Source organism: Protomyctophum parallelum (assembly GCF_964188405.1).
Source record: "Protomyctophum parallelum genome assembly, chromosome: 20".
Classification (NCBI taxonomy): domain Eukaryota; kingdom Metazoa; phylum Chordata; class Actinopteri; order Myctophiformes; family Myctophidae; genus Protomyctophum; species Protomyctophum parallelum.
The window spans coordinates 15,582,409-15,597,695 of NC_139718.1; the positions used below are offsets into that span (position 1 = coordinate 15,582,409).

Consider the following 15,287-nt stretch of genomic DNA (forward strand, 5'->3'; position numbering starts at 1 on the left):
AATACCAGAAATGTCACAAAGGACGTTGAGTGTGATGGACTCGTCTCATTTGCAAGGCAAATCAAATCTACATCAATGTTACATTTTCCAGCACCAGGAGCTATCTGTTATGCGATTACTCTGGAGACTGACCACATATACAAAATCAACTGTCAGGTAAGAGTCTCTTCTATTATTATTATTATTATTATTACTGTAAACATTGATATTATTGAGTATTTAAAAAATCATTGTTATAATCCTATTCAATGTTGTCTTGGCTTCACAGACTGTTAAGAATGGATGAAAAGCATCATTGGACATTCATCCAGAATGCAGCAATTATTTTCATTGTCCTCAGTGGGAGCGTATGCTTGCATTGTACGGTTAAAATGCCGGTAACAAAGTTAAAAGGTGTTAGAAAGGTGCCATAAGTGATATGTTTAGGTTAAAACAAAAAGTGTATTGGTAAAGTTAAAGATATCTACTCCGATAGTAATCAATCACTGTGTTCATCTCCTCAGCCCTCCAGCGCTTTAATAAACAGAAATTACATTTTCAGGTGGGTCTAAATTTATCCAGAGAACCCCACAAAGATAATGGAACAGCTTGTGCTACAGTTTCAAGTTTATCTGCTTGTTTATCCGTTTGAATTCACCAATTTCACTCAAATATCCTGTATTCTGTGTGATTGTATGACATTTCTATCCCGACCTGAAAATGTATTTACTGTTTACTAAAGAACTGGAGAGATGAGGGGGACCCCTGTTATTAAACAAAGACTATAGAGATATTTGTCAATTGTTATTTCAACAAATAATTATCACTTACAGCACCTTTAATGTATTCATATAAAACAGGGGAACAAATGGCTAAAATACCTTGATATTCATGAGGCCTATCTTGATACATACAGTAACTTAAATCGTAAAATAAATCATTTTAAGCGTGTTTCAAACTGGCTTTTAGAATACATTTCATGAATTCAAATTTATGAATACTACTACTACTACTACTACCAAAAAAGAAAAACGTGAATGTGTTTAATTTACCATGAAGCAATTGTGTGCTATGGATAATAAAATAACATCTTTGTACAGGCACAGGAAACAATAACAGGCGTAAAAACGTTCTGATAGCCAATGGCTCAGTTCCTGGGAACTCCAGCGACCCCTGCTGCTCAGGTAAGCTTATTACACAGTAAAAATAACTGTTTATTTAGTTCAGAGAGTTATTACATTTGTACAATCTCAGAGTTAACACTCAAAATGTGTCCGTGTAGTTGAGCCGTGTGTGCGTATGTGTGTGTGTGTGTGTGTGTGTGTGTGTGTGTGTGTGTGTGTGTGTGTGTGTGTGTGTGTGTGTGTGTGTGTGTGCGTGTGCGTGTGCATGTGAGTCACTCCGTCAGCATGACTCATCAAAATCACAACTCAAGGCCATGCATGAAATTGTATATATCAGATCACTATGTCAATACAATATCTAACATATGGAGCAATTGGTGCAGGTCAAAGGTCAAGGTCAAAAGGTCAATTATTGATGGACATGTTGTTGTACATAACTTCTAAACAATCCATCATAGAATGATGAGATTGGCTGCATTTGAGAGCTTTTTCACTTCCCTGCCGGCATGACGTAAGATAGTGACATAAAGTGATATCAACGTTGGGCTTTTTACGTCTCGACTGTGCCCACCTCTGAGATGCCGTTGTTGACACTAGACTAGAGAATGACTAAAGCCTTTAATTGCAATGTCCTCAGTGAAGAATGATTTCAAAACTTCTTTTAGATGCGTGTAACTGCAGTGTGCATCTCTGTATGGTATCTGCAAACGACCAAACAGTACAGAAAGGTATACAGATATACTGCATTTAATAATACAGTCTTCTTGTTCATAAGATGTGTGTTGAAATCTATCTTTGTATTTTTTCAGATGTTTGTGATCATACATTTAACATAAGCAAACATGGAAACAACTTCAACCTAACTCTAAATCAATCAACAATTGACTTCCATTTCTTTATCGGCCAAAATACGTTGTGCAAGCCATCGATGTACGCCAACAGCTCAGGTAGGAGTGACAACATATCCTATAGCACATCCCTTATTTAACCACGAATAATAACAAATTGCTATATAGCGCTTTTCCAAGTGCTTAAACCCTATGCCTTGTTGACTGTGGCTCTACACTAGCCACCCCCCCCCCCCTCCACTTTCCCTCTACACAAAATCTCTTGGATGATTAAACATCTAAGCTCACAACGCCCCACAACGTGTTTATGTTCATAATGTTCAACTCATTAGTGCAACTCTGTTGGATTTAGACAGTGCGAAACCTTTTGGTTGGACAGAGCACATTTTGAGAGATACAGGAGATCATTTATCAGTTGTACTGTTGACTGCAGTGTCCCCTTGTCCAAACCACACTACAATGTAAACACTTAGTTTAAACACTTGCCTTAGACCTTGTTTATACTTTGCCATATGATGGCGTCACGCTGCAAAAAGATCTTCAAACGCACGATGCAAGCAAAAGATTACGATACCCAAAATAGGGACGCCAGGTAGGTTGAAAAGTGGTTAAAGAACATATTTATCATGCACAGCAGCAATGCATGCAACTCAAGGCATGGGCAGTGCACCTACTGTACATGTCTCACTCAAATGTTGCTATGGAGTGCCCTCTATTGGTGGTCTATGTTAGTGTGCCCTCTGCCTTGAATTCTGCCTCTATTCTACACAGTGATGAATGAACCATCTAGGTGGGAAAGGTACTCACATTGTTTACTTAAGTAAAAGTATCAGTACTGCAATGTAGAACTACTCTGTTACAAGTAAAAGTACATAATTCAAAATATACTTGTATTTTGGTATCAAAATGTACTTTAAGTAACAAAAGTAAAAAGTGCTCATCACGCAGAATGTATGACATCTACAAGCAATGTATTGCATCGCAACACATTGTGAGCTTGTTGATCTGATATTTCCAAATTGCACTTTATAATGTATAATAGTGCTTATGTCATGTGTGTCATAATGTGTCATTATGTCAAGTTGTTGTGTAATAATTATCAAAATCTACAAAGTAGCAAGTAAAGTTTCAATTTCAGATACGTGGTTCAACCTAGAGAAAGGAAACTGCACGGTTGATGGTAAAACATTCACCACCTTCCATCCCAGTATCCCACTATTCATTTTGTTTAAACCAACTATTCTTTGCCAACGTAAAAGTTTAATTGTTTTTTATATGTTTAAGATTTTAAGAAAATCATTCCACGCATAGAATGCAGAAAGGACTCTACATCCTACGTTGAAGAAACATGTAAAGGTATTTTCACTTCTTAAATATTTAATTATACAATATTAAACATGAAACTAGTTGAATGTGGCAACCAAATATTTGCATGTGTGCTTGAGTGTGCGTGCGTGTGTGTGTGTGCATGCTTGCTCGCGTTCATGCATGTGTTTTCAATCGTGCTTGAGTGTGCGCGTGTGTGCATGCTTGCGCGCATTCATGCATGTGTTTTCAATATGTGCAGATAAAAACCCAACAGATTTCATCTTGTCCGTCCACTCTGACAACTTTACCAATTGTGTTACCTGCAAGAACCCTGTGATGAAGCCTGAAAGTCATCTGACTCTGCCCACTCCACCCGGCCTCAGCAGCAACGGGACCATCAGTGCAGAAGGGGCTGCGTGAGTATTCAGGTCGTAGCTGCATGGAAACAGCTAGTGGTACTCACATGTGACTGCAAAGGGTTTTGTCGCATAGACCAGGGTTGGCAACAGGGGTTGGTTTGCCACAGGCTGGGGTTGATTGGTGACACAGACTGGTTGGCACACAGCTATTCTCGGATCCTTTGAATGTCACAGAAACAAACAAAATGTAACAAAAATATTTGCCTAGTATACTGGTTCCCAAACATCGCGTCGGTACCCATTTGTGGGCCACGGACACATTTTTATGGGTCCCTTTATTTATTTTTTGTTTCCTATATTATTGTTTATTTCAAAACGTTTTACAAAAAACATTCCCAAAAAAATACAAAAATCTAAAAGAAAACAAAAAGTAATGTTTGAGAAGTAGCGAATATAGCAGATCTACACACTCACAAGCTCGTAGATCTACTAGGATCACGGGCAATTTCTCTTTTGGGTCCCGAGCTAAAAAGTTTGGGAACCACTGGTTTCGAATGACTTATGCATGGAAACAACAGCTAGCTGTACTCACATGCGATACATGGAAACAGCTAGCGGTACTCACATGCGACTGCTGCAAAGGGTTTCGTTGCATAGACACGGGGCTGGTTTGCCACAGGCAGGAGTTGATTGGCGACAGAGGCTGGTTGGCACACTATTCTTGGATCCTATGAAGGTCACAGAAACAAACAAAATGTAACATTCTTTCTTTACCAGTGTAGTGGCAAGTGATAGATAGATAACACCTGGACAGACTTAGAGAAACTCAGATCAACATGGACAAAGTTAGATTAGTAGTAGTGCCAGTATATTCATAATAGTGCAGAGTAAAGTACAGCATTCAGAGAAGCATAGCCTTCGGCTGCATGGAAGAAGGCGCCCGAGCCTCAATCTTCAGGGCCATTTATACTGTTCTAGCCACCCTTCTTGCCCGTTCTGTCCTAGCAGTTCTAGTTCATAGTTTTTGCCAATCTGCTCTATTCCCTGCCAGTCTCTGTCTTGTCCAGTCGTCCGCTCGTTGTTTTCCCCAATCTTTGGCATGGCCACTAATATCTTGGCCACTGTTATATGATGTGTGTATTGGGAGATTCTTGCACTGCCGTCTCGGGACAACTACAGCAGGTCGACCTGGCGACCTGGTTACAAGTATTGTTGCTTTGGGGTACGCCAGTAGTACACTACAGAACCTCGCTGTATCTGTATTGCTGAGATGTATGGCTCTCCAGCCGGCTCAATGTTTCTGTGTCTTCCCTTCTGTGTGTGCTTTTCCCTTCTATTACCGTCCATGTCTGCTTCCCTGCTCACAGCGTGCTTGTGGTTCATGCGTGTAGCGTGTGTTGTTTGTGCACATTCTCACGTGTCGCCTGCACGACACGTGCATCCTAACGTACTCATGTTGCTGGCCGTGTGAGTTGGCCCATGAGACACCTAGGCCTTCAGTATCATGCAACTGTTCAGCCTGCATTCAGAGACGAGCTCTGCAGCTCAGATCTTTTGGATGCCTATAGGCTCATATTTTCAGAGAATGATCTTTTCGCCCCTACACCAGCACTCATCAAATATGTTAAAACATGCACGCTACTGTACATTTCAGTTATTTTAATACAGTTACTATTGCATCGAAAGAGACCTTTTTAATATGGCATAGTGTATAGTGTGCCAAACAACCCCGGTCGACCGTCTCACTCAGTCTGCAGGAATACAATTGTTTGATTTATCAAGATGTACTGTACATAGAATTTAGGGATATTAAATGCTTATTATTGTATTCCCATTGCAGACAGTTGGTAAATAGTCTCTCCTCCTTGCTGGACAAGATGGGCAACGACTCCACTGCCAGCATCACAGTCGGCACCATCAAAGGAGTGATCAAAAAACTGCCTGAAAAGTATCCAGCAGACACAAACATTGCCTTTTCACCGGGTGAAGATATGAGCGTATGTCAATTATTAAACACTTATACTTATAGTGAAAATAGTTACCGCCCTACCCATCAACAAGAGCAAGTAAATCAATGAAGAATGAGCCCCATATCTACTCTTTTATTTGTAGTTTCTTGACAGTGCAAATGTCAAAGGCTTCCCAAGATCTGTGCGGATATCCAGAGAAGCTAGTAGCATGGCAGTGAGTGGAAAAGGACCGTTTGTTGGTGTTCTATGTTTTCCAAACATGGCCCAGGTAATGTACTGTAGCATACAATATGTAACCGAGTGAAATCCTCAGTGTTATTTTAACTTTTAAGCTACTGTAGTAGCTAATTACTTTAACAAATTGGATGGAGTTATTATGTCAAGTAACATTACTTTCAATAGCTCTGTTTTTAAGCTTCTGAGTTAAATGCACTCTACTATGCATAGTAATTACTAAATGCAATGTGTCTTCCTCACTACGGCTTAGACTACTAGTTGTCTTAGTCTACTTTGTTACTATGGCTTTTTATCTATTTTTCAAAAGATAAACACTGCACTGTTGCTTTGCTAAAGTAATGCTAAAGTGATATAAAACATTACTTTGGAAATAAATATTTGTAATGTAAGAATGTATTACATTTTGAATGTAACTTCCCCATCACTGCACAGCATTCTCATCAACATAATGTACTTTGTACAAGCAGACCTCATAAAATAATTAGGGCTGTCAAAGTTAACGCACTATTAACTAGTTAACTCACAATCCTTTTAACGGCACTATTTTTTTTAATGTGCGATTAACACACTGTGAAGTTTGACAGAATGGTTGAGAGATGCATGGCAATTTTACACTGAAGAGTTGAATAATTGTTAAACAGCTGCATTACTTAAGTTAATTTAAGTCTACACAATTAGAAAACTTAGAAAACATGTTATTTTGATCAACATGGCCTGTTATCTCTCGTAATGGTACCATTGGCCAACATCAATACAGTTCTTTAGTTTGGGTCTGGGAAGGCTAAATGTCATCAAATGGTGGTCCGTGGCTCAAATGCAGAATAAATAATGGACCTTGATATGAAAAATCTTGAAAACCACTGATTTAAGGTATATTTAGAACGGATAAAAAATATGTGATTAATTTGCGATTAATCACAGTTAACTATGGACAATCATGCGATTAATCAGATTAAATATTTTAATCGATTGACAGCCCTAAAAATAATATATAATGTTGGAATTACAGTGACTATATAAAAATATCCATAGTCTGTTATGAAACCTTGTTGTCCTGTATGAATATTGTGACTGTCAACAGGATGAGAAGAAAAGCATAGTACTGGAAAACGAAGTGTTGGCGATCCGCATGGGAGCTGAAATAGCCAATCTTTCTGATACCATCGATATTCATTTCAGAAACGTGGACACGGTAACAGATATACTGTACATTTGAATTTACTGTCCGGATGATTCTCTTGAAATCAGGGTCAGAATAAGACTCATGTCTATTTCCCTTTCATTCACATGCAGAAGGAAGCCAACGCCTCTTGCAATTCATGGGATGGAATAGGTAGGTAGAGGTAGTATGTAGAATAGGTAGTATGTAGAATAGGTAGAATAGGTAGGTAGAGGTAGTATGTCACGTTCTGTCCGCGGTTTTCAAGGTTTTCAAGATCTGACCTAGTGCTGGCCTGGGCAATATAATATTACTGGTAGTGGTATATCGACATCTTGATATGGAATACTTATGGTATTTAGGATATCATATTATCGTTATATGTCACTAGAATTTCGCGGCCGCTCATCCCAGAGTTACTTTGCCGCGCACTATGGGAAGAAGGAAATTGCGGGAGTTGACTCCACATGTAGTAACGAATGGGTTATTAGTTATTATTATGTGTCCTTATTAGTGTAGTGTAGGGTAGTCAACACGTTATGGCTCATACATACTGCCCGGTATTTGCTCCGATTATGCTGTCGGGGAGCATTTTTGGCGCTGGCCGACAAAACCCCTGATCTGACGTTACTGGTAGATCGTGATCTACCTTTTGGGCACCGCTTAACTCAACCTTTTTTGTCCCAGGGCACACTTTTCATAGCCTAAAATTCTCGGGGCACACCTAGATATACGGTTTGTGTACACTGTATATATACCGGTGTGTATTTATAGTAAATATATATAGTAAATATATATATTATATATTATATATATATAATATATATATATATATACATATAGAATATTAGTGGTCCATGACATGAAAATGTTTGAGAACCACTGCTGTAAAACAACATTGGACAATGATGTTTGACAGTCAGCAATATTGTTGCTTATTCTAGGCCTGTTAACATTTTCATAGACCTGGTTGCTTGTTTCCCTCTAAGGTCAATGTGGCAACCCTGGTCAATGCTGTGTTGACTGTTCTGTATGATGATTTAGCTTAGCACACAACAGCTAGGAGGATGCAGCAGGCTGATACCGTCATGTTTAACAGTATTTTGCGCAATTTATGTCCCCGAATTTATGGATATGGACTTATGGCTCCATCGCTGCCTCTTTCTTTAGTAGAAGTAGAAATTTAACGTGTTGCTGACTGTTTACGGTACCTCCCTCTCACACGCGCACGCACACACGCACACACACACACACACACACACACACACACACACACACACACACACACAGCTGAGCTGACGTCCTCTCCCACCGACAACAGCTGTTCATTTATCTCCTTATTCATACACGCTTTGAGCTGAGAGAAGCTATAAAGCGCCTTTTAAATATGACAATGCTGTATATATATCAGCTGCACAGTTCAGGCAAGTGTCTGTGGCATATGTAACTTTAACAAAATAGTTTTGACAGCTTAAATCCGCGTGGCAGTGTTGTGTGTGTGTGGGACACGGGGTAGTGTGTGTGTGTGTGCGTGCGTGCAATCAGAAGTACTGGCAGTAGCGAAATAACAAACGCGATCTGTCTAATCGTAGTAGTTAGGTACAAACCAAGTAGTTTCTAAGAACAATGTTAATGTAACTAAGACATTCGCTGAGCGACCTATATTTTAAATGCATTGATTTAGAAGGAATAAGCGAAATGGTGAGGCGACTATAGGTAGGTTGAGTTTTCATTGGCTAGTGGCCACAGGCCACATGGGCACATCATGGGCACATCTTTTCATTGGCTAGTGACACACTTTTGCGCCACGTGACAACTACTCCAATATAGAATAGATAAGTGTTGCCTTATTACCGATAAAAATTTCAATCAGCTTTTACCTTTTTCTTTCAGGAAAACTACCTAATTGGACGACAGAGGGTTGTGAGACCAAGGAGGGCAATGGCAGCATTACATGCGAATGCACCCATCTGACATTCTTTGCTATACTGATGGTGTGACTCACTTTCTATTCTTGCGAACCACAAAAAAACAATCTGTTGAGAACTGACTTCCTGCTTGATCTTATAGCATATATCCATAATATCCTTGTCTTGGCAGGAACTACTAAAGTGTTTTCATGTGTGGGTGTCCATGTTGAAAGAAACATAAATCCACCAAAAATCAACCATAAATACACTAACATGTAACTAAACTAAGCTAAGCCCAGACTTGGATAACTTCCTTTGTTCTTGTCATGCACGAAACATACAGTCACCCTTGCCAGGAAACTTGAGTTCTTCACATGTGAAATCTCTGACATACATCACAAACATTGGCTGTGGTTTGTCCATGTTCTTCCTGCTGGTGGCGCTCTTCATGCAGACGGTTCTCAGGTATTAATTACAATGACACAGATGCAGTATTGCAGTCTATGAATTTGAGCCTCATGTTTTTGACTAAAGCCCCTTTGCACGCTCCCTATATGACCTCTTGCACACATACTCCGAAATTGCCGTCTGACGAGTGACTGTGATATGTATATGCTTACACTGTTTTGTGTAAGCATATAGTATTATAGGTCTAGTCCAGTGGTTCCCAAAGTGGGGTCCGGATACCCCTAGGGGTCCTTGAGGGAGTTCCAGGGGGTCCCCACGACTCCCCAGCTAAATGATTGTTTTACAATATAAATTGGGGTCTCAGAGATAGAAATGCCATTAAATGGGGGTCCGTAGACTAATGCATGTCAAACTGGAGGTCAATGAAATTAAACGGGTTGAGAATAACTGTAATCACCGTAAAAATCTTCTCTTATGGAGGTCCCTGGCATATCTCTTCAAATGGGGGTCCACGGGGCTAATTAGTGTCAATTTGGGGGTCCTTGACATGAAACTAGGCATTCACATGCCCAAATAATGGACATGGGAGTTCATGCATAACTTCTCAATGCCACAGAAGAGAGAAAAGGAGCCACGCAGACAAGATCCTGAGCAACGTCTTCGCGGCCGTGCTGCTGCTGAACCTCTCCTTCGTCGTCAACGAGTCCGTCGCCGACCTGGGCAACTTCGGCGCATGTGTTGCCATGGCGGCGGCGATGCACTACGCCATGCTGGCGACCCTTTCCTGGTTCTTTGTGCAGGCCCTGCACCTGTTCATGCAACTGAAGAAACCCAACGCTGGCATCAGAAAGTACATGTTGAAGATCTGTGTGACCGGATGGGGTGAGAGTATAAGCGCTGAAACTATGGTGTCCAAAGGTCATATTCTGTCTACTCATTAGGGTCAACTAACTGTCTTCTCCCTTTAGTCACTCCTGCTCTTGTGGTGATACCTATTATCATCGCAGGGAAATATAGCTTGAAGACCATCAACACAGATGATGGAAATTCGGTGAAAATGTAAGATTTCTTTTTTAAACACATTCTAAAATGCATCCTTATAGAGGGTATGTGCGTGACATCATCATCAAACCCGGAAGTTATGCAGGAATGCCTACTGTACTGAGTGGCAAAAAACTACTTTCTGGCCTTGACAACCCATACATCCAAACAGAAAAGTCCTACCTGATTGCATTAAACAACGTTAAACAATGTTAAACTCACTTTGCATGTTGCTTTGCCACTCGATGTGCCATTCACTTTAAGCATGCGCATACCCTCTATACTTAGTACCTTTGTTAATATATAGCGTGTACAAATGGGGTCCATTTGGGTCCAGTTGTAAACTAACAGAGTCACGTATATTAACTGTTAATAATTATGTATGAAATATAATTTCCCAGGTGCTGGATCACCGACGTCAGGCTCTTCCAGGCGGTGAACCTGGGCTATTACGCCGTGGTGTTCGTCTTCACCTCCTTCATCTTCGTGGTGGTCGTGAGGCACGTCGTGCCCCTGACGGTGGAGAAGGACGCGGCTCGGGGAGCCGGCTCCATCAAGAAGAAGACCTTCTCCATCCTGGGCCTGCTGTGTCTGCTGGGCCTCACCTGGGCCTTCGCTTTCATCAGCTACGGACCGCTGGTCGTCCCCTCGTATTACATCTTCACTGTCCTCAACAGCTTCCAAGGTAGACTCCAGAGTCTCAAATCATGTGCCCATAAATGGTACAACACATATCAAGTCAAATATAGAATGGTGAAATTAAAATACTTACTACAGTAAAATAGTGGAATCCTCATCTCTGTGAGAGAGTAGTAGAGCAGAGTGAATAGACACAATCTACACTTTCTAAATACCTTTGGCCAAATACCATGGTAACTATCTATAGTAGGCTATACTGTGACCATATTGTGGGATGACTATTAGTGCTTTCACAAACTATTTACACAATGGTATTTTTGTGGAATAATCATAAAATAATAGTACAGCTAGAACGGGTATTTCAGGTAAATCAGGAAAAGACGACACTTCTATATTTGCCACATCACTATAACAACATCCCAGATCCCAGATTATATCTAGTCTCATCATATGACACAATAGAGATGTAGCTTAATATGGACGTTGTTGTGACGCTTCCAGGGTTCTTCCTGTTCCTGTACTACTACAACACCAGGAAGACCATCACAGGCAGGAGCAGCTCTGAAAGCCACAGTGGAATGGGATTGGGAACATCGTTTACTTCATGTTCAAACCCCTACGCAGCTAACACTTCCGTTTGTAAAGCAGACTAAACGGTTTGTTTACAGTGGCACAGTATTGTGCCTTGTGGATACCACCTTTCTACACTATATCTGTCTTTGTATAGCCGACCCATCTTCTGCAATTTATTAAAGGTCTCAAATCCATGTAGCATAACATAGCACAAGGTGGCAGTATTGTTTCTCCTACAGAGAGTTATGTCTCAGTTACTACTCATGGTGTACTTCTCTCTCTCTCTCCCTCTCCAATCCTCCCTCTCTCTCCGCCATCCCCCCCCCCCACCTCCCCCAAGCTTTGAATTCTGAATGAATGCTCTGGCGTGAGGCGGTTTGAACCTCAATGAAAGAGAAGAGAACCCATATGAGCGAAGCTCTGACCGAGTGACAGAGATCATCAGCCAGTTATCTCTGCCGTCTCACCCAACGGAAGCCCTCTCTGACTCACTGCAGAAAACCGTGGGAGAATGTTGTGATTCATCGCAGTCTTCCGAAATCTAAAATTTCAGTCACGCATTTGGAATAAGGACGGTGTAAAACAAAGGAGAGAGAGGGAGAGAGAGAGAGAGAGAGAGAGCAAACGTTTACTTCATGATGACTAGTGTGGTTGACAAGTGGTTTTGAGATGACAACAAAAGAACACGAACGCAGCAAGGAGATGTGGCAGGAAAAGCATGTCTTTTTCACACAGAGTGCTGGAGTGGGGAGGGTGGGGGGGTTAGCTAACTTGTGCTTCGCGTGACTGCAGATAATTACCTTGTACCTACAGAGAGCATGCAGTATCCACTGAGCTGCATGGGCCCATAATAGGCCGACAAGAAATGAGCTCACGGCTGGCTACCTATAGTGATAAGAAGCTAAATATGTCACAATGTTGTAATGTAATGTAATGTCCAAAAATATATTGTATATTACCTGAATTTAACGGTGTATTTAAGCTTAATTAATGCAATACTTGGGTTAGGGTCAGTTGGAAAATAAATGAAAATGAATCATTAGTATATCTTCTTCAAAGTATTTTCAGTATGTAGGAGGCCTGACTACCTACCTACCTACCTACCCACCCCATGCCTGCCTGCCTGCCTGCCTGCCTATCTTTGAGATGAGCTGTATTTTCTAACTACAGGTCTGATCTGAACGAGGCATGGCTCACAGGTGGGCCCCCGGATAATTGTCAATAAACTATGATTTTGTTGATAAATATAACATATTAAAAAAAGATACTGTAAAACATTTTATGGTATTTCTTTCTTTGACATTTTGGTTTTAATTGTGATACCAATAGAGGGGAACTTATACTAGTAGTAGCACTGATCCATCCAATTCCAAACGACTGATTGATTGATTGATTGAAAGAAATTAAAAGTTTTAAATAAACACGCTCTGGCCACTTAAAGGAGTAGTTCACTTATAGACTTAATGTCTATAAATAACACGCCCCATGAAACCTTGAATTCATGGAGATCTTCATGTGGTGTGTAATTGATAGATTTGGGGGTGAACTTCATCAGGCAAAAGTGGTCAGATGGGTGGGCCGCCTGCGATTTTCATGTGGACCCTGGTCCGAAAGCAGGAACCTCTGAGCTAAAGTCCTTAAGTTACTGTTGAGTAAGCTCAAGCTAACATTACACTGCCTGTGAGGGCGGGAACCCCTTTTGGTGTTTTAACATTATGTTACACTTTAGCTATTGAAAAATAGCAGATCTACAAGCTCATACGAGCTTGTGGGTCTGCTATTTTTGAAAAATCGTGAAAAAGTGCCGCAAATCTTTGAATATATATTCTTTCACAGCAAACGTTTTTAACTAAAATCTTTGCTTCTGGGGGAGGTTCCTGGAACAACATATTTTCAGATGGTGTTTGGCGGCTAATTACATATAATGTTTGGGGTCCTTGACATGAAATATTGAGCACCACTGATATAGAAACATAAGAGTTTTCAGAAAACTGTCACGATTTAGAAGACGTTTTTTTTCCGACGTCAGGCCTAAATGGGTTTAATGGGCGGCCTTAGCTGAACGGGTAGAGAGGTCGCCTGGGAAACAGAAGGTCCCAGATTCAATATACGGCCCTGGATATGTGTCGAGCAAGTTGCTGAGCAAGAAACTTAGCCCCCAACTGCTCCCCCCCATCCCCCGCTCCCCCCCCAGGGCTCGATATGACCATCAGACTGACGCTTAAAGTGAATTTTCCCCTGTGGGATTAATGAGTTCTACATTACATCATTTATGTTGCTGCAGCTGTATTGTACACATGACAATAAAACAATTTGGTTGTCTGTACTCATTATGGGATTATCTCATGATCTCATTTGTTTGGCAAGGTGACGTGTCCCCATCACACAAAATTGTGCATCGGTTTTATGTATCAAACTGACATCTGTTGTGGCACGTGTTGAACCAGAGAAGAGAGAGTGTGTGTGTGTGTGTGTGTGTGTGTGTGTGTGTGTGTGTGTGTGTGTGTGTGTGTGTGTGTGTGTGTAAGTAGTGCCAGCTGAAGTTTGTATGCCTAATATCTCTCCCTGACCCAAGCGAGCGGATTCCCACTTGATGAGTAGTAATGTTTCGAGACCCGCGGGTTCGAAACCCGGTTTTACACAGCCCCAAACTGAACAAGCTCACACCGTCGTACGGCAAAGTATAAATCAGGTTTCAGTGTTTGAGTGTCCGGAGTCAGACTGAGATCACGCACCACATCGTGGCACATTGTGAGCTTGTAAATGGTAAATGGTGCATTTATATAGCGACTTTATCCAAGGCGCTTTACATAGATCGGCAATTTTCAAATGGCCGAAATGTATACAGGGCTGCAGTGGTGAATGTATGTCTTGTAATAATAATCCAAATCTACAAGTAACTAGTAACTAAAGTTTTTAAATAAAAGCAGTGGAGTAAAAGTACAATATTTGCCTCTGAGATGTACAGTAGTGGAGTAGAAGTAAAAGTATTGAAAATTGGAAACACTAGATCTCAAAGTCACTCTTAGTACATAAACAAAGTGGATGTCTACATTACTTTGGGCGGGAACCCCTTTTGGTGTTAGCATTACGTTATGCTTTAGCTATTCAAAAATAGCAGATCTACAAGCTCATAGCGCGCCACCGAGTGGCGCGCTATGAGCTTGTAGGTTTGCTATTTTTGAAAAATCGAAGAACGACTGACATAGAAACATAGCTTTTTCAGAAAACTGTCAGGATGTAGAAGACATTTTTAGAATCTGATCTCAGGTCAGAATGGGTTAAGTAAATGGACTTACTGTAGTTACTTTACACCTCTGAGTGCCAGTCGTGGTGCTGTGCACAGGAGACTGACATAGCATCCCATCTCTGGAGAGATCCCAACACTGGACTGCAGCTCACCAGGCCGATGCAGGCCCGCTTTAAAGGTGGGGGAAACATATGGGGAAAATATTACTACTGTACCACGGCATATTTGTCTGCACTGTCCATTAATTTTCCTAACCATATTGTAAGTATATGTGTGTAACTTTCATAGCCTACCGCACTCGGTTTTTACAGCTTTCTAGAAACCATAAATTGAGTCGACTATAAGAGATGTCATTAAGGGACCGAAAATTGTGCTCGGTGAGCGTCTGCGCTGCATCATACAAAGAGCTCTGGACACTTTCTTAGTAGTGTGTCTGAATGTATTCAGAATGAAGGGAACGGAACAACATTCAAGAATAATGT

The 15,287-nt window shown here is 41.0% G+C and overlaps 1 protein-coding gene across 1 annotated transcript; it reads left to right on the forward strand.

The window, feature by feature from the left end:
- The first annotated feature begins 131 nt into the window (after positions 1–131).
- Positions 132–12,111, forward strand: LOC310877662 (adhesion G-protein coupled receptor G5-like). Its single transcript, XM_083791613.1, has 18 exons — positions 132–156; positions 269–360; positions 1,080–1,163; positions 1,769–1,831; positions 1,913–2,050; positions 3,090–3,131; positions 3,236–3,307; positions 3,519–3,675; positions 5,459–5,615; positions 5,731–5,856; positions 6,907–7,017; positions 7,119–7,158; positions 8,878–8,978; positions 9,238–9,359; positions 9,919–10,184; positions 10,271–10,361; positions 10,745–11,028; positions 11,484–12,111. Exons 2-18 carry the CDS (start codon positions 279–281, stop codon positions 11,633–11,635), a joined length of 2,088 nt encoding a protein of 695 aa, XP_083647739.1. The 5' UTR covers positions 132–156; positions 269–278; the 3' UTR covers positions 11,636–12,111.
- The last annotated feature ends 3,176 nt before the right edge of the window (positions 12,112–15,287 follow it).